Source organism: Folsomia candida, unplaced genomic scaffold (assembly GCF_002217175.1).
Source record: "Folsomia candida strain VU population unplaced genomic scaffold, ASM221717v1 Fcan01_Sc002, whole genome shotgun sequence".
Lineage (NCBI taxonomy): Eukaryota > Metazoa > Arthropoda > Collembola > Entomobryomorpha > Isotomidae > Folsomia > Folsomia candida.
This window is the reverse complement of record NW_019091194.1, coordinates 6,182,805-6,206,016: the sequence shown is the minus strand read 5'-3', so window position 1 is coordinate 6,206,016 and position 23,212 is coordinate 6,182,805. Positions and strand designations below refer to the sequence as shown.

The following is a 23,212-nucleotide window of genomic DNA, read 5'->3' as shown; positions in this document are numbered from 1 at the left end:
GAGAGCGTCAAATATTTAAAAATAAAATAAAGTCATCGGCAAGAATTCAAACTTAAGGTTGAAAATAAACAAATATTTCAATTTAGATAACATTGTTACTCTAATTACAAATTAATAGCCGGATTAATAATCTAATCGATTACCACTGGCAAGCAAGCTGTGAACGCCTGTGTAAACAAAACAATTTTGCCATGTCGTCCTCGTCGTCGTCACTTTCGACAAAAACTGTCTTCTTGCTCGACCATTCTCACTGGATGCGGGACGTTAGTGGTGTTCAAGTCGAGATTGACTGGGGTGGAAATGGGGGTTCTTCAGGTTGACTTTACGTATATTCGTTATTATTGACATCTTCATATTCGTTATTCTTAAAAGGAATCGATTCTTATTTCCTCGTAATATAATATTTATTAAAGAGTTAATGTACGAAATAGGTCGTGGGGGTGGAAACTCGAGTAGCCGATCGTCTTACTACCCATCATTTATCCCTCCTGTGACCAAATCCTTATGGACCTGTGTTACTGAGACTGTACTTGAATATGCCAGAGTCGTGACGGACCTCTTTGCAAATGAGCGACTACTCCGAATTGGTCTTTGCGAGGGTGCAAAGGGAACAAATTGGCTCAACAACTGGGACGTTTTCGCTGCAGGTGACGGTGTTCAACAACAACAGAGTGTCACATTTGTACGAAATCATGATAAATTATTGATAATTTTATTGATTGAATTATTTATTAAAGAAATGATAAATTCACTTGCAGTTTGCTGAGAAACTTGGAAATGCGGGGCCACCACCACACATACCATTGCCACATGTCAAGTCCACAGTGTCCACAGTTGGGTCAATGCAAATCGGTATTAAGGAAGGGATTGAGGCTTTGGCGCAGCCGATACCAGCTCAAGCGGCGTTTATGCAAGGGCATGGCAAGTCTACACTTAAGGTGAGAACAATTAAGTTATCTATCCGAGCCAGGTCACGGGGGTCGGGTGTGGTAATTTATGTAGAACATTCGACACGGTCATATACGGCTGACACTGATATACATGAATTTTTGATAACGATCAGTTATCAAATTTTGAATAAACAATTCATTAAACAAAACATATTTCAACAGTATAACTTTGTATGGTTATGTAGGCAATCAACAAGGGAAGAATAGTTTGTATCACAACATTAACTCCACAGTCTGTGGGAAAAGGCTCTGTCGATTTACAAGAATTTTTTGCAAGCGCACTTGACCAACATAATCGAATGGTGGCCCCGTCAAGTGATCAGTAAGTTTTGTCTATTGCTAATTTTCAGTCTCCGTACGTAACTTACTGATCTTGAATCTTATTGTATGAATCGATGATTAAATTTGCAGTCTGTTGCCAATTCTGGAATGTGAATTTGTTCTTATTTCCGTCCATCCTATGGGGAAGAATAAGTTTTCTATCATCACACCGACCGAAACGGTGGAGGTGAGTGATAAATCACCATCAGCTCCCATTATAACATCTACAAATACATTCTACATGGCTTTTATGCATATTTAGCTTTCTCCAGTACTTCGATACATTTCGCACGTCGTGGATGCTGAACAGATTGTGCAGACCATGATTGAATTGTAAACAGTTTGTCATATGTAATTTTATAAAACTATGTATTAGATTACATTAGATAATTGTCGTAGGTGTATTTTTCATCACGACCTGGTCTCGACCGTGGTTACAGGTATACCAATGAAGGTAACGATGATTAATGAAACGTGACGAAACAATATTAGTACCTATTCTATTCATATTAAAAATTTACTCATTATAGGAGGAACAAAATGCTCAACATAGTTCCAACTATGATGTTAAGCTATGGCACCCCCGCATGGTGACTGCGGTACAGGTAACTAAACAGATTAATAAGTCTAATCAACTGAGTTCAATGAGAGATGGGAATAAGATTGGGTTAAATTATTTATGTTTTCTCGTAAAGGACCATCAAGTTCTCAAATGGTCTTCTCCACTTACGCCAAAGACAACAGGACTGGTAATCCACCATTGCACCTCTGCAGTGAGAATTACTCCCGTGGACGTGAATGGGTTTGTCCATAATAATTCTCAATAGAAAATTAGTCTATGCATTTGTATCTTATATTTTGTTTGTTGATTTAGTCGGCCTACCACATGTCTGACCAGGTATATAGCTATATAGTACTTGTAGTGCTTCTTTCTTTATTTTTTTATGTGCAGTTGAATAATTATAATTAATCTGTCAGTTTCCTCATGAATGGACGATCTGTTTGGTTAGAAACCCTTAAAAAAGGAGCAGGTATGTAGAAAAGCAAGAAACGCTGAGCTGTGTAAATATTTGCTAAGTATTCAATAACATAGGAAAAACCACTTCCAACCTGCTAACATCACACGGAGGTGAGGCTATCTGTTGGTTATTTATTATAATACACATAGAATAAGAGTATATATTCTAAATTATGATAATCTCCGAGTTTATCACCAAATGCATTGTGCTGTACCAAAATAATTGTTCTTAATAATTACTCTCTACAGGTGAAATGTGGTTACACATGATTGAGACGGCACGCAATGTGTTGGAAGATCCTCCTTCCATCTCAGAAGGGGTTGGTGGCCGCGTCACAGATTATAGGATACCTGTATGTGAAACTTAATCTATTGTACATAAATACTTTGACTCTGATGATCGAATACTAATTGTACTTGAATTATTTCTCGTTAAGGACTTTGCTGACCTAATACGAATGAACATACTAAGTCCTTACCCTAAGAATTACTATGAACACGTCGCCAAAAAACCAGAAGTACGGGACAGTGGAAACCCTTTCGTCCGTAGAAGAAGCAGCGCAGAAGATTTAAAGAAACCTGTCGAAATGGCAAAGGATCGACTCCTTAGAAAGACTAGTTTTTGGCCAATGACGATCGGACGTTCAGTATTATTTCAAATGGCAGTTGTACGTTAAAAACAAGTTGACATGGGTTTTATTATGTGGTACTCACGCAAAAATTATAATTTTTCAGCACATTGACAGCTTGTTGCGACTTATGCCTCAAGACAAAATGTCCGACATGGAAAAAATTGAGTGTGATAAGTGTATTTGGTCTCTTATGTCAGTCGAGTCTCGAGGTGAGGGTCCAGTTCCATCCGGATATCATAAAAAAGGGCAAAAAAGGTCAGTTCCAGCCAAAAAATAATTTTAGTACATATTGCGTCGGGATAATAGCAATTAATAATAATTATTATAAAAATTATAATTATTATAATTTTCTATAATTGAGGACGTGAATCGAAAAACAACTTGTAAACAAATTTAAATTAATTTAAATTAGTATAGTCATGCAATTTGCACCATGGATATCAAAAAAGGTACAGAAATTTGTAATATTCAATATTAAAAAAACTCGTTTTTCATTATTTTTTGCACTTTATCGCTTATCGCTTATCAAACTTAAAATGGCCGTAAATCAAACTCTGATAATCTCCATATCCGAGAAAAAAGTTATCAATATTAACCAGAACAGAAAACGTCAATTTCGTCCAGAGACTTGGAAAGATAATGTAGCAAAACGTCGCCGTAATCGAGGTGAACCTTACGTGTCTCGCAATAACATTCCCAGGGCTGGCAAAAATGCGCCGACAATGGTATGAACTCAAGTGTTGTTTAAAGTGACATATTAATAATAAGTGCACTGTTCAGGTTAAAGTTTGCTCTGCTCGATGCCCACATAATGGTTGCGTCCTTCTCACCCTGCCAGAAAAATTGCAGCTATTTCAAGAGTATTATAATATGGGGACTTACGAATTGCAGAGAACCTATCTCTTAGGTTTGATGGATAACCTAGGCCACAACGGGAATGGGAACATATTCGAGTGAGCATGCATATAAACTGCACAATTTCATAACGAAAGACAATAATGTAACTGTTACACAGATATCACATAAAGATTGGTGGAATACGGCGAACGGTTTGCAAGAGGACGTGGCAAGATACTTTCCAAATTTCAGAGGCAGTTGTAAAATCAATGCAGGAAAAATGTGAGCGTGGTCACAACAGTGTGTTCGATGGAAGGGGACGCCATACAAACCACACAGTTAATCCAGCCGCCCTTAATGTCGCAATTATGGCGCACATTAACACATACCCAAGATATGAGCATCACTATTGCACTGCAAAGCTTGGACAATTCTACTTGTCGCCGGACCTAACTTTGGATGCTATGTTTGCCGATTTTGTTATCAAGCATCCTATGATTGCCGACGCCCACAGAAAGGAACAAGTCTATAGAAGATGTTTCCGGGATAGTAACTTGACCATTGGACACACGTACACTGATACTTGCCGAAAATGTGACATTCTTGATGTGGAACTTAAAATAGCTCGGAGAAATAATAACGTGCGTCAGATTGATGTGGCGGTGGACGCAAGGCGTGTACATCTCGATTTCGCTGCTATTGCCAGAAATCAGCTTATTCAGGACGAATTGCGAAGCCAGAATGACCCTGAATTTGTCATGATATGTGGTGATATGCAGAAGGTAACATGCCCTGTTATATCCGAAACTATGTAACATTTACTAGTTTTTGAAACATGCATACTATTGCCACAGGTTCTTACAAGAGAACATTCTTACATTGATTGATTCATTCATTGATTCTTACAAGAGAACATTTCGCCCCTGGATTTTGGACGGAGCACATAATAAGACAACCTCATATCAGTGGACCAATTGGTCGTCGCCCGCATTGGAACGGTCAATGTTTAGCTCCCTTTGTTCTTGTAGTTAAATACAATCATCCTATTCCTATTTCAAGAGAAAAACATGACGACCTCATGTCTATGCTCCCATTACTTATGCCAGAGTATCGCCAATTTTACAGGAATTTGCCTCGCGCATGAGGAAGTTCAAGTATTTATATTTTTTAAGCTTGTCCTTGCGTTACATACATCATTTCCACCTGTTACCTCGTAAATGTATGATTATTTAAAAAGATGCGAGTAAACTTTAAACCATGTTAAAGAAAAGTTATAATAATTTAGAGTTTCTGTACCGTATTTGATATCCATGGTGCAAATTGCATGACTACACTAAATTTAAATTTGTTTACAAGTTGTTTTTCGATTCACGTCCTCAATTTTGAATATATTAATTAGAGATGAACAATGGCGATCTGTCTACAACGAGCTGGAGAATTTTATTAGAGCAAACCAACACTCTGAAAACCACAAAAAAGTTTTAGAATGTTTCCTTGAAAGTCGAAGGGCCGATTCAAAAATTGACTCTAGAAGCGATAACGAAAAAGGGAATAAACAAAAAGTACAAGACATGGAAAAAGCATTAGCAGCTTTGGCAAGTTTTGGAACTACAAATACAACTGCGACCGGCAACAGCACAGGAGCCACCCTTCCCCCAACTCCTATCTCAGACTCGCCAGCGTCTCCAACGTCAGCAGCAGACACGGGAAAGGATTTTTCGTCATCATCTGGAAGTACCTCAAATTCAACTACTACTCCCGCAACAAAGACATTGTTGTCTTTGTGGACTGCGAAGACAGAAAAAAAGAATCTAAGAGTTATAACAAACACTAAATTGTACTCCCATTTAACGAGCGGAAAAGACGCCAGCAATACAGCCAGTGAGGATAACGGAAAACCAACAAATAACGGGAACTTGAAGAAACTTGACGCTCCTACCAAGGCCTAGCTGAATATTATATCTACTTGATTATGTTATTATTATTAGCGTTAACATACGATTTTTTTTATGCTTGATGTCCTGCTCAATATTTTTAAGTTTGGACGTTTCCTTATATTAATACACGGCCAATAATTTTATACAGTTGCCAAACTGACCATCATTTAATTGCGCCATAAAATAATCTACACAACCATATCATATCCCATCTGAAATTGTTCCAGAAGACAACGGTGGCAAACTGTCCTCCTTTTCTTCCAAAACTTGCTTGACAATTTGTGGAACCGATGAGCGAAAGCTTTGATTAACTTTTCGACTCGTTTCGGGGACCTCTTCAATCTTTGTAACTTGGCCAACTTGAGGTTGTCTGTGCCTTCTTCTTGCTGATGTAGTTTTCCGTTTCGACTTCGGTATATCCTCATTTTCGGAATCCTCATGTTCAGAAGATGATGTTTCACCTGTACAACGGGGGAGAAATGTGTATAACCCAGTTAAATAAATAAAATTTTAATGGTAACATATCATGTAATGGTTGAAATGAGACCTTTATAATTAGTGGACTTTCGGATATCGTCAAGCGTTGGCAGGGATGGTGGACCAGGATAATACGCATTATTAACCAATTGGGAAGGCCCAGTCTGTTGAACGTGAAGTCCTGGACAATTGTTTGGGCTAAGATAACACGGAGGAGCTGTACAGTTTACGACGGGTCGAAATCCACATCGCATCATGGAAAGCCATGGTTGTTTCTTTGGCTCAACTGTTACGGTCATTTCCGTCCTGCCGTTGGGTCGAGGTTTGTAAGAAAAAGCGACACCGTCTTCAAGTTCGTCTTCTTCGCCACTACTGCTTTCTTCAACCTCACCATTATCTGGCATAAACAATTAATAAAATAAGAAGGACGTCATCATTTATGAAGTGCATTTTACATGTGTAGATACATTTGTACCTTAAAATGTACATACATACACACATATTACATAATAATATTAAATACATGGAACTGCAAGTGCGATCTAGCTTACTCGTGCAGCAAACTGGTCTCGCTTCGCATATGTCGACATTCGCCGGGACGAAAGCGGCACTCTTCATGGGTGACATTTTTAGTTGATCACAAGTAACGTTCTGATTACAGTTTGCGCTTTGATAAGCATGTTGCTGCTGATAGTAGTAATTGTAGTATTGAGCTTGTTGGTATTGCATTAGCATCATGTCATATGGTGAAAATGCACCCCCACCACCACCCATCATTCCTCCCATTCCTTGATACATCCCAAGTTTTCCCATCTTTTTCATCTGTCGTTTCATATTTTTGGACATTTTTTTCCTATTTTTCAAATCATCTTCACTGTCGTCATCAGAACTGGACGAATCATCTTCCGAGCTTGAGTCTTTTTTCTTATGTTTCGACTTTTTGCCCAACTCGGCGACGTCACCTCCTGGAGCGAGGGCTTCATCCACTGCCAGAGGTGGTAACTCTTCATCCAGCGGGGCCATGGACTCGTTAAGTTGATCTTCCATGGCTGCAGCTTGCGCCCTTAGAGTATCTCGAACTTTGAGAATGGAACGCTTATTCGCCATTGCAGATCTAGCCAGAGTTCGTCTTATCTGACTATTAGGAAGATTTGCTGGAGATTGTTCTTGTCTCAAAGGAGGAGTTGCTCCCTCTAAATCTGCCAGAACGGTCGTGTTGAACGCGGAGAGAGACTTGTGTTCCCCTGTACCGAAATCAATATTCCCCTCGTCGTGGGGTTTATGATGACCGTCCCGGTGAAAGTGATGTACGTGGCCTTGTGCGTCACCTTCCTTCTACGAACGTACATTTGCAGGTAAAATATGAGAATAATTAATTAGAGTAAAATCTGCTGCGTAATGATAAGATTCTTTGAGACAGAATGATGAGACATACTTTGGGTGGACTATTAATTTCTAGTGACCCACTAGCTGTCGATGCAGAAGGGGTTCTAACCAAGAGACCCTGCTCCATGTGCAGTTTATGTAAATAGTTGTGCAGGGCATTATTAGCACTAGTGGGAGGACCAGTTGGCTTTGACATTTTTTCAAGCAAATGTGACGTGACGCTATGAATTTAGTTTAAAAAACCTTTGATTTATTTGAGAATTTTGATTTACTAATTGCTTCCTGGCCACGTCCCACGATTGCTTGGCATTATAAATATGCAGCCCTTAGATACTAACTGTCAAGCGATCGCGGCCATGTTCATATTGGGTAGGACAGCTTTGTTCTGAATTGAATTGTGTGCAAATTTACAAAAAGTTATGCTTAAGTAATATAATATATACATATGTAGTAGACTGATGTCACGAATAAAATAAATAAACCATTTTGACAATTTTAAATAAATATTTATTTAATGAGCTTTATACCAAACATGTATGTAACATTACGCAGTATTACATACTTAATTAATACTCGTTATATAATCTGACGAAATAATTGTCTCATGTCTTTTGGCAAACATAAATTATTCTAGTAATGTGTTGATATTCATTTTAGCAATTATCAAAATTTTTTCATCTAGTCAACTATTTATGAAAGAGATAATTTCATATAAAGGAAAGTATAAGGAAGCGAGATTCAATATAGTCTCATTACTATTGTAAAAACGATAATCATTCATTTTCATGACATTTTCAAGTCGAAATAAAGATTGAAAAGGATTGTATCTTTGCATAAATATATTTTTAATCTAGTCTTACATACCGTAAAATCTCTATTTATGCCCTCGGCCAAAATTAAATTTTAAGTATCTTAACCAACTGAAATTTGTCTGGTTTGAAACAAACCACGGTCATAACCCAGATTATATTTCAAAATGCAATCCTTGTACCCTTAATGCTTAGCATGATTTAATTCTCTGATTTTTACAGGGTGCATTAAAAATTTAAACTTCAGACCCAGAAATAATTAAGGCTAAAGTGTTTGGTTTAAAAAAACAACTTATAGCCCACAAATTTAAAGTTTTCGAATTTTGGCGCAATTTAGGTAATTATTTAGATGAAAACATGATACGGATATTTCAGTACATACAACAATCGTTATTTTAAAATTTTAATTTTTGAAAGTACAACTTTTTAGGATTCGTGAAAGTTAACATATCTTTGAAATTCTCAAGTCGATGGCTTTCTTTCCAGCGACCAAGAAAAATATGACACCCAACTAAAATTAGAGACCGTTCGGTCAATAAAGAAAATATTGACGTTGACTTGACCCGGCCATAAATAGAAATTTTACGGTAAAAAATAGACCTAGAAGTAGAGAAATTCTTCCATCTACAATATTATAGCTAACGTCTAATAATTGAGCATTCCTCGTCATAAATTTCCACCATTCTCATTTTCACCACCTTTTTTCCCTACCTTACTTTTTTCCTCATTCTTGCAGCGAGTGTCAAGCATTTTTAACTTTTTTACTAATATGGAAGGAATGGGATAATAGTTATTCCCATGCGGCGTGGAGTTTAGCGATGGCTTAAAGTCTTCTCGAGATGAAGGAGTATCCGCAAGAGGTTCCAAATCAACGTCAAATTCAATCCCAGAATCACTATTAATGCTGCCCGCTGTGTTTGAGCCTGTACAATTCTAAAAAAACATCAAAAATTAGTCAGCAAACAGCAAAGACTTGTACTTAGCTGTCTTATAAAAATATTCATGCATAATATAAACTACCTGAGAATCACTGTAGCATCTGTTTCGCATCTTTTTATTGACATCGTGGACTCGAGGCTCCCCAATACTGCCGCAGTACTTGAGAAATGGGTTGAACACTGGCCCGTCTGGCCCATGTGTGGCAGTTATAGAAGTCATAGGAACAGAGCCACACATAAGTTCATCCTTCTCGTTGAGAATCCATGTTCCTCGAGTGGCAAGAAGAACATGACCATTTCCATCGTCATAAACCACGTCACGAGTATCTTGACCTAATGAAAATGTACATACAATATGAACCACCTAAACAATAAGTAGCTAATTTATGATGGGCATAGGATAACTGAAGTATTCAAACATACGGTAATGAAATCCTGGAAGTGTTTGCGGGGCTGATGCAAGGACTTGTTGCTCGCCAGACTCCTCTGAAGCATCCGTCATGGCGTCCTTCTCTTTACCAGCGGATTGTGCATTTTTCTTCTGCATCTCCATCTTGGTACAATAACGTATCCACATTTTATAAGTGTTAGGAGAATATGGCTCGCCATTTTCATCGAAAGTGTCCACGATGAGTTCTGAGACACATAAAACAAAAATATTATAGTACGTTTCTCTTGTATAACATTTGCATGTTTACAAAATCTGTAATAATTACCAGATCTATATAACCTTCTCCGAAACTCGAAAAAACTAAGGTGGTCAGAGTCGTCAGACGTCTCAGTTTTTTGGGGAGTCGACTGAAGCGAGTCACTGCTGCCACAGGAAGAGTCGTCCCCCGCCATCGCCACCGTTGTCGGTTGTTCAATCTCCATCTTATCCTCTACACCTATTGAAAGATTAACTAGCAAGATTATAGCACTGGGAGTTGGGAGACCAAAGCCATTACATGGAGTACTCCTCTCGATGCAAATAAATGGACGATAAATTAAAATCTAATCAACAGATAACGGTACTCGCTTACCTCTTTTTGATGATTAACTAGGCGATTTCTTACAGCTAAACCAATGGTGGCAGGAGTCGTTGTCAGTCTTATCGGTGTTGGAGGAAACTTTATGTGGTCATAAGTAAATTAAATTTCCAGGAAATATAAATTGTAGCCTACGAGGGAAAGTAGACGACCCACCCAGACGATGATCCTGTAGTGTCTGATGCCTGTCTGTCAGTCTACCTCAGCTCCGCACGTGCAGCCAATAAAATCCCTCCACTTACTCCCTCGCTCCACCAAATTCCCACCGGTTTTTGTATTTTTTCTTGGTCCTTTGAGAAGTGAGAAACCTTTTGAGAAACCTTTTTATAATTCAGTTTTTTTTCAAGTTTATCATACATATGTATTTTTTGTATATTTTTTTAATGACCAACATGTAATACTAATATTACGGCATATTATGCAGTTCATTACATTATTTACTGCTTGCCACAAGTTTAAAGCAGAGATTGTATAAAATAGGGACAAATAAAATGTTCAAGTTAAAGTTTCACAAAATTGTCTCATTTTGTAATAGCCACTACAAATGCAAGCCATTTTTGAGGCGTAAATTGCATGGTAGTGAAGTTGAAATATATGTATATATACCCAATGCAATGAAAATGATGCGTTATAAAGTGAGATTTTCTTAATTTAAATCAGGCAGAATAATGAGCTATGCATAATCATGACATTTTTTATTGCGGAGTCTTCAATGCGGACAACAATTTCAGTGAAATTTTGAAACCATGACTAGCCTACTACTACTCTTGCTGGGGTAGTCGGCTGAGGTCTGGGTGTGGTTGGCATAGTGGAGGGAGGAATCGGGTACGTGGGCAGTTTGAGACCTGAAGCACCCTCGCATAGCCTCAGAAATGGGATTCGGCAAATAATGTCTTGGACAATTCCAGAGGTCACGTTTAAAGCTGTGTTCAGATTGGTGTAGATCTGTTCCGGGGACACGGTCACTGGAGGTATTGTGGTAGCTGGAAGGAATTATTGTTATTAGTTCGAGAGATTCAAAGCGAGGGTATTATTTATATTAGAAATAATTATTATTTTAATAATATTACTCTCGTCATCCTCATCTTCCAACTGCCTCTGAGGAGCACTTTCGAAAGATGAAGTCTCATTTTGCAGCTGAGCGTGTATTCCTGCAAGTATGAAAACTAAACTGCTCAAGATTATCAATAACTTTGGGTTTCCTTTAATAATCGCCATCACTTTAATGAGTTGAGGTGAGCATACGATGAGATTGAGCTATATTTTCGATCTGATTGGAAAAGCTTGGGTTACGGTAGCCTATGTATATGTAGAATTCAGAGATCCGTGATTAATGAATTTTTTTCTGGGATTAAGGATTAAGGATTAATGTTATTCCGGGATTAGATTAATCCGGGATTAATTAAATAATTCAATTTGGTGGGATTAAGGATTAAGGATTAATTCAAAATTCTCTGAGATTCGGGATTAAGGATTAAGGATTAATTAATCCTGATTAATTCTTGATTAAGGATTAATATTATTATTATATTACTCCATTTAATGCAGTTTAATTGTTTATTGTAGCACATAGGAATATTGAAACATCAAATACATACAAAACAGACAATGTATAGGACTTTTGCATGTCAAATGTGAAGTAAAATTTGATGTTGGCCTAATATTAACACCAATTATGGCACACATTGGTGCAAAAGCTATGCGCCTGGCCTATAAAGAGCCGCTGAATTTGTCAATTTGTTCGACATCAAACAATCTACCGGTGAAGATGAACGGCAAATTTTTCAGCTCAGTCAGATCACTGTTAACCATGATTAACGACTGAATCAGTATTTTTACGGAAGCAACAATTTAAAGTTAAAGAATTCAACACATCTTAATTTCGGGAGAGGACAGTAGAAAGAGTGGAAAAATATCGTATGTTTGAGAATATGTAATGTTAGTGTTACTTCACTCCATTCTCAGTGATTATTCTCTTGCGAGGCTTAATCCTAATCGTGATTAAGAATTAATAATTTGGATACGCTTTGTCGGGATTAAGGATTAAGGATTAATGGCGTGGAAATATTTCGTCGGGATTAATGATTAAGGATTAATTGCATACAATTTTTTGTCGGGATTAAGCATTAAGGATTATTAATCCTTAATCCCAATCCTTAATCCGTTAATCACGATTAATTAATCACGGATCTCTACTAGAATTGCATCTGCAAAACTTTCTATGATATGAAATTCATACGTGATGACCTCCTTCTTTCATACATATCGCGAATAATCAGAATATTAATTAATGACGTTATTAACTATTGGCTAGGAACTAATTAGTCCCATCCTCTATGATATTATTGCTCATGAATTTTCATTTTTAACGGCTTTATCCATATAATAGAAAGAAACGGCTTTATCTAACTCTCTGTGCTTGTGGTCCTGAGTGCGAGGTGATCCGAGACCGAGCGGGTTTTCAGCTTGAATTGTTCAACAACGTGCTCAATATCACTTCACATAAAATCAATTCCACAGATTGCAGATTAAATTGTTTCGTTCCTTCGTTCTTTAATTGTGAATTGTTGTCGCCATTCGCCAATCATATGCACGATACGATGGAGGAAGAATCTACCCCAAAATCCACCACGGTGGAGAGACCGCTCCATGTGGACGTAGATTTAGGCAACCTGCTACTTTCAGACACAAATGAAATTGCAGTGAAATCTCTCAGGTTTGTATAATAAACTTTAACTTAAATAGTGGTGGTATTTGGTGATATCAAAAACATTGTCCATGACCCTTAGAGCAAACCCAGACGAATACCTCAGGACATTGGCGAGAGACAATGCTCAACTTTTGATCAATGAGATTTGGAAGCTTCCGTTTGAACGAGTGGACGATGTTATCATTACAAAATTACCGAAAGCTACGTACATTCTTCCAAGAGAGAAACCAGCACCAAAGGCAAAAACATTGACCAAATGGGAAAGTTATGCTAAAGAAAAAGGAATTACGAAGAGGAAAAAAACTAAACTTGTGTGGGACGAGTTGGTTAAGGTGTGTGGAAGAAATAATGACAATAATTATATAATAGCTGAATTCAAAATGATTAGTGATGAGAATCATTATTACTAATTCGATACATGGTTTTACAGAAATGGGTTCCTCGCTTTGGGTATAAAAAAGTTGATGCTGAAGCAGAAAAGGATTGGGTTCTAGAAGTTCCAGGGAATGTTGATCCAATGGAAGATCAGTTTGAGAGAAAATCAGAAGCGAAGGCGGAACGTGTCTCGAAAAATGAATTACAAAGATTAAGGAATCTTGCTAAAGCTAAAAAGGTGGACATTCCTGGAGGTAGTGGACTTACGTCAAAGGAAAAACCATCCAAAATTGAGGTATGTATAAGGTTAACATGAAATAAGTTGGTTCAATTTAAAATTATACGTTTTATATTGTTTGTATAGTTGCATCAAGCCGTTCACGTAGCAAAGAAAGCCACCGCTTCATTAGGAAAGTTCCAGGCAAAGCTTCCAAAAGAAAAACCACTAAAAGGAACCGGTAAAAAACGACAATTCGAACCCCTAGTTATTGATTCAACCAAGGAAAAGAACAAGAACTTAGACGTTTTGGCCAGAGTTATGAGTAAGAAGCCTAAAATCGACATAGCGTCAGCGGTCAATAAACAAGTTGACATTCGAGAAATGGAGTAAGTTCAAGAAAGGGATTAAATATAATATACAAATTACGACAGACTACCTCTGGCCCAAATTGTGACCATTTTTTATCACTACTTTGTATAGAAAATCATCATTTCGAAGCAAATCGCACGGCCCTAAGCAGGGTAGCGGTGGTGGCCGTAGTGGATCGAAGCGAAGTGATGGGAAACGTCGAAGTGGGCCTGGGAAGCCGACGGCTGGGAGACCTCGCACCGGGGACGGAGAGGGGATGAGGCGCGGTCGGAGCGGCGGTGCTCGCGGAGGAGGACGAAACGGACCTGCGACCGGAAGATCTGCATTCGGCGGAGCCAAGTCTGGTCCCGGTGGTGGTGGTGCAAGAGGAGGGCGTGGAGGAGGCCGTGGGGGAGGGGGTAGAAGAGGCCGCTCATAGAATAATATACTATCATTTTAGAATTTAGTTTTATCTTATTGTCATTAAAGTTAGGATGTACGCCTAATTATGAAAATAACTATAACTATATTTTAATTTTAAATAAATCGTTTCGCATTGTATTCGAAATATAAAAAAATTATAATATGAACTTTATACACACTTACATCGTCTCTTTTGATAAATTTATTCTCATCGTTCTAGTATAAAAACAGTACGAAAGGTTGTTTAGGGGATTTACGTGAATCATATCATATCCCTCAAATGCAATAACCTTGTTCTCAAACAAAAGTGAGAATCTCATAATTCTCATCTCACTACTTTGCTGTATATGACTTCACAGCTGCAAGGTGCAAGGTGAGATGAGTCAGAGTTCAGCAGAAATCAAGTTGTTCCTTCTGTTTGCTCTCTAGTTTAGTTATTTGTTTATAAATAATATCGTGTGACTTTCAGTAATTAATTTGTAACTCCTTCGAAAATGGCTAACATTCAAGGGTTCGGCGAAATCATTGGCAATCTTTCTCGCTCCGTGATAAACACTGCATTCAATGCAGCAGCAAATTCGGCCAGCAGGGCGATGGATGGTTTCACGGTCCAGGAAATTACTGGAGCTGGAAACATTGATGACGTAAGTAATAAGTAAACACTTTTTCTGTACATTATCGAACTACGAATTGATGTCTTTTAAAAATTAATAACGTTCAACGTCATCAGTGTACATATTTGATATGACCTCGTTTTTTGCCAATATTGTAGAATTCCCTAATTAATTTCTCAAATACTAAGTTTAGTAAGTTCATGCTTAATTTTTTAGGTCACTCATTATCCCGTGTTGAACAGAACCATGCCTCTTCTTCTCTACGGTCCGGTCCCACCTGGCAGATTCCTCGGCACTCGGCCTGCTTATCATGTCATTCTTCATGCCACAAACTCGTCCAGAATGTTTAGTATGCTCAGATCTGACAACCGAAAGGAGGCTGAAGATACGTTTGTCTTGTACAAAGAATCATTTCCCCTCTTGGTGGAGTGTGATCCCATGGTACGATAGAAATACAGTATTTGTTTTCTAATATAATTTTAAATTAAATTCGAACGGCAATTACTAATTGCCGTTGATGTAAATAGATTTGCGATACGAACAAACTGGACGCGATGGCCAGAAAATTACGAGAAAATCCAGGCTAGTCAAATTATTATTTAAAATATTTTAGGCAAGAGTCACTTTTTCTTCCCTAACTCGCTCCTACCATTTCTTGAGGGAAACGCCGCATTGACTCGTCATAAATGGCTCTCCGAACAGCTTTGAGAATAGATTTTGGCGGAGGATGAGATGATGAAGGGAGTGGTGGAGATGGCTCCATTGTTGTGGAAATTAAGCGGAAATCCAACTGAGGAGCAAGTTGAATGACCCAACAAATTTTCCTTTTTCAGGCTGGACTGCTCCGCATCTGGCATCCTCGTCCGGGTTACTTAACTGCTTGAAGCATGAGAAAATGAAGGTCAAGCTAAATGAACAAGAGGGGACGATGCTCCGAACCCCATTGCAGATTGCTATTGATCAAGGGAACATTGGAGTCATATCGACTTTATTGGAGCTTGGGGTGGACGTGACAATTGCTGACATCAAAGGGAATTCCGTTTTTCATGTGGCTGCTACCAAGTCGCTTCCAGCTTTTCAAGTTAGTAGTAGTAATGTGATGATATAACTCCATAATTTTTGAATGGACATAATAATAAATAATTATTATTACTACTAATTGCAGTTACTTTTGGATAAATTGCCAATACGTCATCATGAACTTTTAAACCACATTAATGCAGAGGGTTTTACCCCTTTGCATTCTGCCTGTAAAAATAATAACGCAGAAATAGTCAAGGTATATGCGATTATTTTTTTATTATTAAAAATTCTGAGTGTGTTTGTTGATTTTTTTGTTAATCGACTTGTTATTTTATTTGTGTTGTCTTTTTTATTTCATTAAAATTAGACGTTGTTGGCTGCTGGTGCAAACTCTAATGTGTCATCCCAATTGCAAGGATTTCCTATTCATGTTGCTGTTAAAGCTCAATCTGTTTTATGTCTGCAGGAATTAGTTGCGCATAATCCCAGTCAGCTTCAAATGAAGGTGTGTAAACATATTCGAAAATTTGTAACAAATACTAACTACGTAGATTATAATATAGATAATAATGTAAATTACCCAATACCATATTGACCCACGTCATATTGACCCACGTCATATTGACCCACGACAAATTGACCCGCACAGATTGACCCGGCACCATATTGACCCAACGACAAATTGACCCACGTCATATTGACCCACGTCATATTGACCCACGTCATATTGACCCACGTCATATTGACCCACGTCATATTGACCCCATGCTATACCTGGACATACCGCATTTTTCATACAAAAAAACTTAATTTTATTTCATATTTCAATTCTTGTCAAATATTCCAATCAAAAATCCGAGTTCGAAAATGGGGTCAATCGGACCACACCCCACTGCGCCAGTGGGTGTGGTCCAGATTAAATGCAACTTTAATTTTCGAGGTCATATACCAAGAAACCTTAAAGGAAACTGGAATCGCTCTGACGCTACTTATTTACATTCGTTTGGAGGGTTTATTGGACCTCCCTTTGTCAAATTTCTTAATCTATTGCACTGTGTAGCACAGTGTCGTCGTCCAAGCAGTGTGTGCAAAGAAGGCAGCCTTTTTACTATTGCTTCATGCCTTTTTCAACGCCCTTTTACCTTTTTGCGTGCCGTTTTGGCTTCTTGATTCCTTTTGTCTCTTTTATGCCTCTTTGCTCGATTTTTGACGATGGCACCCAAGTTTCTTGTCGTTTATAACGTATTAAAGAAATTACAGAATATATTTTATGTTTTTGAAATTGTATCGGAGGATTCTGGCTTTCATCAAAACTTCAAACTAGTCTCACAACAGAAAAAGAAAACCAATAATTATTAGAACAATTCAATTTTTGATTGGAATATTTGACGAGAATTGAAATGTGAAATAAAATTAAGTTTTTTTTGTATGAAAAATGCAGTATGTCCAGGTATAGCATGGGGTCAATATGACGTGGGTCAATATGGTATTGGGTCAATTTGTCGTTGGGTCAATATGGTGCTGGGTCAATCTGTCGTTGGGTCAATATGGGCGGGTCAATTTGTCGTGGGTCAATATGACTGGGTCAATTTGACATGCAATCATGTAAAACACTTTTATGGTTTAAGGATTTGCAAGAGGGAGGGTCTCCACTGCATTGGGCTGCTGGTCCAGAGACGTTGATTCCACTCCTAGATCTAGGCTGTGATCCTAACACGACTGACGCCAACGGTTTGACGCCACTTCATAATGCGGTGCGTTGAAAAAATACACATTTTCATATAATTTTATATTAACATTTTTAGTAATATGTTTTTGATTCCTTTGTTTTCCAGGTACGTCGTGGTTGCTTGAAGAGTACGATATATCTATTATGTCACGGAGCATTCCCAGATATGAAAGGTGGTGAGGATGACGATACGCCGCTCCATGTTGCTTCTCGATTATGTTCAAAGACTTTGATGCAGGTACATTAATGCATGGTCAATAAAGACAAAATAGTTAAAAATATATTTGGTTTCATGATTTTATTCTTAAATCACAGGCCTTGATAGTGTTCGGATGCGATGTCAATCTTTTAAATAAAAGGGGTGACAATTCGCGACATTTAGTTTGTACATCACAAAGGTCGGACAAGGACCAGGTGCTTTACATTTTATCTGCTATCGGTGCCATGCGGTAATAAATTAGAAAATTCAAATAATTATATATGTATGTATGGTGGAAATTCGCAACTTCTTAATTACCATGAGTCGTTACTGCAGGTGCTCCCCATCTAAAGCTAGCAGTTGTGTTGATGGTTGTAAATTCTCGGGTTCCTTCGAGGGTTCTCAACCACCAAATTTTCCAACCCATGGGGCAGTGAATTTGATGCATGAGGCGTTGTCTGCCCTTGGAAATATTCAAGCTGGAGGAAGTGGACATCACAACAATAACAACAAGACTGACTCTGCTGCAACCTCATCATTTGCAGACTCCTTAGACCCGATCAATTTGGGCGGAAGATTACTGTGTTTAGATGGGGGTGGGATCCGAGGAATGGTTCTAACACAGATGCTAGCAGTGATTCAAAAGGTGTGTATTACTGTTCTTGCTACATACTTATCCTTCCATCTACCATATAATTGGTGCAATACATGTATTAATAATTTTGCTTCAAATTCCTGTTGCAGGAACTGGATTTACCAGTGATTGAAATGTTTGATTGGATAGCTGGGACAAGCACTGGGGGGATATTGGCATTGGCTCTTTCAGTCGGCAAAACTCCATTGGAAACCCAGTGCATATACATGAGACTTAAAGATAAAGTGTTTGTCGGCGAACGACCGTATAGTGCCACCGTGATGGAGGAATTCCTTAAACAAGAATTTGGTTGTGAAACTACGATGGGAAGCATTCATCGTCCAAAGTATATAATACATAAATGGTCAGTGTGGTTAAATAGGATTCTAATCTATTTTATTATGTCTATTATTTAGAGTTATGATAATGACCGCTCTTGTTGACCGAAGACCTGTTGATCTACACATCTTTCGTAATTACATCTCCCCTAGTGTACTGATGGGAGAGACTGAGGTATGTGAAGTAGATCATAGTTCTCAGTGCGTTTGGGAAGCTGCAAAAGTTACCGGTGCTGCACCGTCATATTTTCGTCTGGATAATGACAAGTTTATTGACGGAGGACTGATATCCAATAATCCAACTTTGGACGCAATGACAGAAATGCAACGGTTTAAAACAGCCATGAAAAAGTTGGGTTATTTCCGTAATGGAGAGAAGGTAATTTTGTATTGGAAAACCTACTCTACCAAAGAGAAATATACACACATTTGGCTAATCATCGATTTTCTTTCTTAGTTCCCAACAACTGTTGTTTCTCTTGGGACAGGAATACCTCCAAAGACATCATCAACAGCATCAGCAATTGATATAACTTGGCCATCTGGGATTTTTGATACAATTACCAAAGTTCCACGTCTAGCTTCTCTCGTCAACCTTCTTATTGATCAGGCCACACAATCTGAGGGACAGGTGGTTGAACGTGCCAGAGCCTGGTGCTCTTCCATTGACGTCCCTTTCTTCAGATTTTCACCTCAGATGACTGTGGATGTTGGCCTTGACGAGAAAAATGATGTTACCCTAATTAATTTGTTGTGGGAAACTCGATGTTTCATGATGTCAAACAAAGACACGATTCTTAAAATGAAACACATTTTAGTACAGCAACAACAATCTCGAGTTCCTACTAGATAAATAGCTTTCAATCATTTTGTCATTCCTCCAATTGTGTGATATCTTTTAAATTTTAAAAATTGTGTGTATGTATGCAACTTTTGAATATTGTGAATAGAAAGTTTTAATATAAATATTTAGTTTATTTAAACAAAGTTCTTATTATGCTACGTATAACTCGATTCATAAATTACTATAATCATTGCAGAATATTGACTTGTGTGTTCTCGTACATCCATCCATACAACTTCATTCATGTCACGTATTAAGAGAAGATGGGATGTTCACAAATTCCAATGTCTGTGTTTGGTTTACAAGAGTAGAAGCAACACTTTTTAGTACCTGTGTGCACATAATGAAATGCAGGCATCAAGTCATCAAAGTTACCAACTTTTACATAAATATTCACGTGCATGTATACATATGTGCATTACCTTCACACACCGAATCTTGCTTGCACTGGGCTGCATCGTCCTTACCGAGTGGGACACATTGCAAGCCCTGTGACAAAGGTCGACACCGACCTGGCTTGGACTGATCAGGATTTAACGTTGGTAATGATACTGGTGACGGTCGGATCATGATAACCCATACATTCTTTTATAGTTTGGCTAACATGATGTATTTAAATAAAATAATACCTTGGGGTTGTGATTCGTCTGGAGATGACAAGTTCGAATGTGGCGATTGAATCGATTTGTTGCTTATGTTGAGTGAAAAATCTATATTCACTGACCCAGGAGCACGAATTGGAATATCCACATCATCAGAGTTTGTAGATTGGTTTCGGATCCCAACTTTTCCAGAATTTGGTTTTATTGTCGAGTCTAAATAGTATTTCGAACCGCAAAATTCATGCAATACTTATGCTTCAGTTTGTACATACTTACTTATTTATGCTGTGACTATTATTTTTCTCATGCAGTAATAGAAATTACAAATTCTAAAGCACAAGCTGCAAAATCTTTGATTATAACATGCTTTAATAATCTACTTATATATTACAAGGAACTACATGAATATGATATACAAATTAAGAACATGCACATGCAGAAGTTCAAACCTTCTTCGTCGCATCACCTTCATTTTCGGAGGCAGCACTATTGCTGGGACTCAGCTCATTGCTGTCCTGACCGTGCTTCTTATCTCTCCGTCTTCGCTCCCGACTCTCGTTTTGAGGGGGAGGAGACGTTGTGGTTCGCATATTTTGAGAGTTGGAGGGAGGACCGGCTCGTTTGTGCCTTTCAACCTTACTTTCTGCGTCGCCAGCAGATCTCATTGACCGTTTATGACCTACAAGAGATCATAAATACTGAAGTCTCATGTTTCTAATTTGAACATAAATACAAATACTTAAGGAGATTTACTTTCACTCGTCATTTCTGGCATTGTTGTAGAGGCCATTGTCTCAATTTCCCCATGTTTCTTATTTCTCATTGCCATCATCCCAGGTGGAACATCTCGTTTTTTCTTCAATGTTTTTCGTTCATTAATAAAATTGTTTTTTGACAGCCTAGGAGCAGAAGCAGCAATCAGATCAGAAGATTCTTGCTGCACATCGCGACGTCTTTTTGGCATTGATGGATTGTCAGTAGTAATTTTTGTACCGTCCTCCTCATCTACTGTGCTTGACATGTTATCAGAGTCTCCGAATGTTGTGCAGGTGTTGTTGTCTGAATAATAAGAAGAATGCATTTAAGGTTTAGCTATGTATGTGTAATAAATAATAATAAATGATGGATGAACTCGAAATGAGGCAAAATGAGACAGGGACATTTTCTCCTAATCTCCATATCGTAGATTATGGTAATAATTTCATAATTTAAAGAATTCTATATTGTCTTCCACCCACCTTTGCACATATCCTTGTTACTCCCATCCGTATGATTTTTTACCCAGTTGGCCCCCGAGTTGATTCCTTTTCGAACTGACTCTTTAACAGTGTTTGCAGTAGTTTTGACCTTGTCCCAACCCGAACTCACGCCTTGCTTTATATTCTGTCCCACGTCTTTAAAAAATCCTTGCACCTTGCCTGCAGCATCCTTGATTTGTTTTTTCACATCTGTGGCTGATGGTGTCGTAGTGATTGCATTTCGGGTTGAATTTGTATCAATTTCCATATTCATTGAAGAACTGCTGGAAGAATTTTGTTCAGAGGAACAACAAGTCTGCAGGCATTCACAACATTTGTCAACCGTTTCGTCATCGATTGGACACGATTCTTCCTTTAATGAACATGATTATTGAGAAATTAATAATTGTTTTCTTCTCTTCATGTTAAAACTTGTAATAATTACCTTGCAAATGGGCCTGATTTGCTCAACAAGCATATCACAATTTACTTTCTCGTCGGTGGCAGATTTTTCAGGTTGAGTCCCATCTTCAATGCTCGGGGTAGCATTCTCTGTTGCCGCATCTGTGGTCAATGAGAGGGTCTGACGCCTTGCTCGTGGTACCACCACATTACTCCAAATTGAAGGAATCGATTCAGTTTGAGGAAGGAATGTTCCCACAAAGAGAATAAAAATCCCGAATGACGATATCTTTGAATTTATATGCATACATATAAACTAAATTTTGATTAATAATTCATTTGTGATCTATAAATGATGGCCCGGAAAAATCTGCATTTTACACTTTGCTTCTTTCCTTGCTTGTTATGGGTTGTATCTATCCAATTTTGTGGCGCAAATGGATCTGTCCTGGGAACAGTCAAGCCCTCCCCTCACTCTCTTCCGGGATATCATTTATAATCACTCCTCACTGATGACGAAGATTTTATTAATTTTCAGTTTCAAAACTTACCACATTTCTCCGCATTTTACAAGCCCGTTTAGATTCCAGTTGTACTTCTATTACTGGTTTGACAAGGTATCCCTTAACTTACAAAAATTCTACTTCATAGGTCAATAACAGTACGAAATATGCAATTTTCGACGTAGGAACAACAATTTCCACAACTTCCCACGGCTACCGCATCCTGCAATAAGACTTTCCTGATTAAAGTCATGTCATCCAATTATCTTTGGATCTATTTATAAATATTGCATAGACCATGTCATCAGCCATCATGAGGGATTCAAACATGTCGAGAGACTTCCGGTCCTTTCACAAATGACAATGGCAATGAGAAAAAGATCCATTATTGTCGTCATCTCACTTGCTGTGGTCAGTTTCATTAAATTAATGCCCGCTTTAATTGGCATACGTATATGTAAATACATATAAATAGCATCCAGTTGAACTTGGAAAGACCAGATTTTCATTCGATTGGGTTGGACAGGAATGAAAAATATTTTTGTAAGTTTCGATAAATTGTGAATTTGGTGATTCTCTTCTCTGTTTATTGATAAATATGTGTGTACAGTAAGTAACTGCATACTACACAATGAACTTTTTGAATCATGCTTACATCGCATGATGCATATGTATAT

The 23,212-nt window shown here is 38.0% G+C and overlaps 7 protein-coding genes across 9 annotated transcripts; 4 read left to right on the top strand and 3 right to left on the bottom strand.

Moving 5' to 3' along the window:
- Positions 1–39: 39 nt before the first annotated feature.
- On the top strand, positions 40–5,845 carry LOC110844585 (integrator complex subunit 13). Its single transcript, XM_022090823.2, has 16 exons — positions 40–315; positions 432–682; positions 759–938; positions 1,136–1,272; positions 1,362–1,458; positions 1,534–1,604; positions 1,671–1,725; positions 1,802–1,876; positions 1,967–2,073; positions 2,146–2,169; positions 2,250–2,302; positions 2,365–2,400; positions 2,539–2,642; positions 2,727–2,957; positions 3,025–3,176; positions 5,158–5,845. The coding sequence occupies exons 1-16, from the start codon at positions 192–194 to the stop codon at positions 5,705–5,707; spliced, it is 2,247 nt and encodes a 748-aa protein (XP_021946515.1). The 5' UTR covers positions 40–191; the 3' UTR covers positions 5,708–5,845.
- Positions 3,193–5,038, top strand: LOC110844586. Its single transcript, XM_022090824.2, has 4 exons — positions 3,193–3,646; positions 3,702–3,874; positions 3,937–4,540; positions 4,613–5,038. The coding sequence occupies exons 1-4, from the start codon at positions 3,341–3,343 to the stop codon at positions 4,643–4,645; spliced, it is 1,116 nt and encodes a 371-aa protein (XP_021946516.2). The 5' UTR covers positions 3,193–3,340; the 3' UTR covers positions 4,646–5,038.
- Positions 5,846–8,042: 2,197 nt separating the features above from the next.
- LOC110844342 lies at positions 8,043–10,547 on the bottom strand. 2 transcript variants are annotated; one of them, XM_035847392.1, is made up of 5 exons: positions 10,328–10,547; positions 10,022–10,207; positions 9,729–9,941; positions 9,388–9,638; positions 8,043–9,300 (listed from the first exon to the last, which is right to left on the bottom strand). In XM_035847392.1, the coding sequence occupies exons 2-5, from the start codon at positions 10,176–10,178 to the stop codon at positions 9,034–9,036; spliced, it is 888 nt and encodes a 295-aa protein (XP_035703285.1). In that variant the 5' UTR covers positions 10,179–10,207; positions 10,328–10,547; the 3' UTR covers positions 8,043–9,033. The 2 variants fall into 2 exon arrangements, with proteins under 2 accessions (XP_035703285.1, XP_021946213.1); XM_022090521.2 differs by having other exon boundaries at positions 10,022–10,192.
- Positions 10,548–11,002: 455 nt separating this feature from the next.
- On the bottom strand, positions 11,003–11,633 carry LOC110845019. Its single transcript, XM_022091374.2, has 2 exons — positions 11,404–11,633; positions 11,003–11,316 (listed from the first exon to the last, which is right to left on the bottom strand). The coding sequence occupies exons 1-2, from the start codon at positions 11,549–11,551 to the stop codon at positions 11,084–11,086; spliced, it is 381 nt and encodes a 126-aa protein (XP_021947066.1). The 5' UTR covers positions 11,552–11,633; the 3' UTR covers positions 11,003–11,083.
- Positions 11,634–12,788: 1,155 nt separating this feature from the next.
- Positions 12,789–14,576, top strand: LOC110844274 (ribosome biogenesis regulatory protein homolog). Its single transcript, XM_022090443.2, has 5 exons — positions 12,789–13,049; positions 13,123–13,375; positions 13,474–13,713; positions 13,783–14,024; positions 14,119–14,576. The coding sequence occupies exons 1-5, from the start codon at positions 12,922–12,924 to the stop codon at positions 14,423–14,425; spliced, it is 1,170 nt and encodes a 389-aa protein (XP_021946135.1). The 5' UTR covers positions 12,789–12,921; the 3' UTR covers positions 14,426–14,576.
- Positions 14,577–14,775: 199 nt separating this feature from the next.
- LOC110843058 (85/88 kDa calcium-independent phospholipase A2) lies at positions 14,776–19,933 on the top strand. Of its 2 annotated transcripts, none has more exons than XM_035848668.1 (13): positions 14,776–15,053; positions 15,240–15,464; positions 15,551–15,605; positions 15,857–16,104; positions 16,189–16,302; positions 16,513–16,551; positions 17,675–17,800; positions 17,882–18,013; positions 18,091–18,224; positions 18,311–18,620; positions 18,719–18,954; positions 19,025–19,325; positions 19,404–19,933. In XM_035848668.1, exons 1-13 carry the CDS (start codon positions 14,904–14,906, stop codon positions 19,797–19,799), a joined length of 2,466 nt encoding a protein of 821 aa, XP_035704561.1. In that variant the 5' UTR covers positions 14,776–14,903; the 3' UTR covers positions 19,800–19,933. The 2 variants fall into 2 exon arrangements, with proteins under 2 accessions (XP_035704561.1, XP_021944663.2); XM_022088971.2 differs by having other exon boundaries at positions 16,414–16,551.
- Positions 19,901–22,801, bottom strand: LOC110844314. Its single transcript, XM_022090488.2, has 8 exons — positions 22,584–22,801; positions 22,076–22,321; positions 21,631–22,003; positions 21,146–21,451; positions 20,859–21,071; positions 20,420–20,605; positions 20,213–20,341; positions 19,901–20,120 (listed from the first exon to the last, which is right to left on the bottom strand). The coding sequence occupies exons 1-8, from the start codon at positions 22,596–22,598 to the stop codon at positions 20,044–20,046; spliced, it is 1,545 nt and encodes a 514-aa protein (XP_021946180.2). The 5' UTR covers positions 22,599–22,801; the 3' UTR covers positions 19,901–20,043.
- Between the last annotated feature and the right edge of the window lie 411 nt (positions 22,802–23,212).

Excerpts from the sequence above, each read along its gene's own strand:
- LOC110844585 (XM_022090823.2), top strand. The coding sequence starts at position 192 with ATGTCGTCCTCGTCGTCGTCACTTTCGACAAAAACTGTCTTCTTGCTC. Across the intron at positions 316-431 it reads TGGAAATGGGGGTTCTTCAG|GTCGTGGGGGTGGAAACTCG; the intron begins GTTGACTTTACG and ends TGTACGAAATAG. Across the intron at positions 1,726-1,801 it reads TTACAGGTATACCAATGAAG|GAGGAACAAAATGCTCAACA; the intron begins GTAACGATGATT and ends TACTCATTATAG.
- LOC110844586 (XM_022090824.2), top strand. The coding sequence starts at position 3,341 with ATGCAATTTGCACCATGGATATCAAAAAAGGTACAGAAATTTGTAATA. Across the intron at positions 3,875-3,936 it reads GGGAATGGGAACATATTCGA|ATATCACATAAAGATTGGTG; the intron begins GTGAGCATGCAT and ends ACTGTTACACAG. Across the intron at positions 4,541-4,612 it reads TATGTGGTGATATGCAGAAG|GTTCTTACAAGAGAACATTC; the intron begins GTAACATGCCCT and ends CTATTGCCACAG.
- LOC110844342 (XM_035847392.1), bottom strand. The coding sequence starts at position 10,178 with ATGGAGATTGAACAACCGACAACGGTGGCGATGGCGGGGGACGACTCT. Across the intron at positions 9,942-10,021 it reads GAGAAGGTTATATAGATCTG|AACTCATCGTGGACACTTTC; the intron begins GTAATTATTACA and ends TATGTGTCTCAG. Across the intron at positions 9,639-9,728 it reads ACTTCCAGGATTTCATTACC|GTCAAGATACTCGTGACGTG; the intron begins GTATGTTTGAAT and ends CATTTTCATTAG.
- LOC110845019 (XM_022091374.2), bottom strand. The coding sequence starts at position 11,551 with ATGGCGATTATTAAAGGAAACCCAAAGTTATTGATAATCTTGAGCAGT. Across the intron at positions 11,317-11,403 it reads GGAAGATGAGGATGACGAGA|CTACCACAATACCTCCAGTG; the intron begins GTAATATTATTA and ends AATTCCTTCCAG.
- LOC110844274 (XM_022090443.2), top strand. The coding sequence starts at position 12,922 with ATGCACGATACGATGGAGGAAGAATCTACCCCAAAATCCACCACGGTG. Across the intron at positions 13,714-13,782 it reads AAAAACCATCCAAAATTGAG|TTGCATCAAGCCGTTCACGT; the intron begins GTATGTATAAGG and ends TTGTTTGTATAG. Across the intron at positions 14,025-14,118 it reads GTTGACATTCGAGAAATGGA|AAAATCATCATTTCGAAGCA; the intron begins GTAAGTTCAAGA and ends TACTTTGTATAG.
- LOC110843058 (XM_022088971.2), top strand. The coding sequence starts at position 14,904 with ATGGCTAACATTCAAGGGTTCGGCGAAATCATTGGCAATCTTTCTCGC. Across the intron at positions 15,465-15,550 it reads TGGTGGAGTGTGATCCCATG|ATTTGCGATACGAACAAACT; the intron begins GTACGATAGAAA and ends TGATGTAAATAG. Across the intron at positions 18,225-18,310 it reads TCTGCTATCGGTGCCATGCG|GTGCTCCCCATCTAAAGCTA; the intron begins GTAATAAATTAG and ends TCGTTACTGCAG.
- LOC110844314 (XM_022090488.2), bottom strand. Across the intron at positions 22,004-22,075 it reads AAATCAGGCCCATTTGCAAG|GAAGAATCGTGTCCAATCGA; the intron begins GTAATTATTACA and ends TGTTCATTAAAG. Across the intron at positions 20,606-20,858 it reads TGCTGCCTCCGAAAATGAAG|ACTCGACAATAAAACCAAAT; the intron begins GTGATGCGACGA and ends AATACTATTTAG.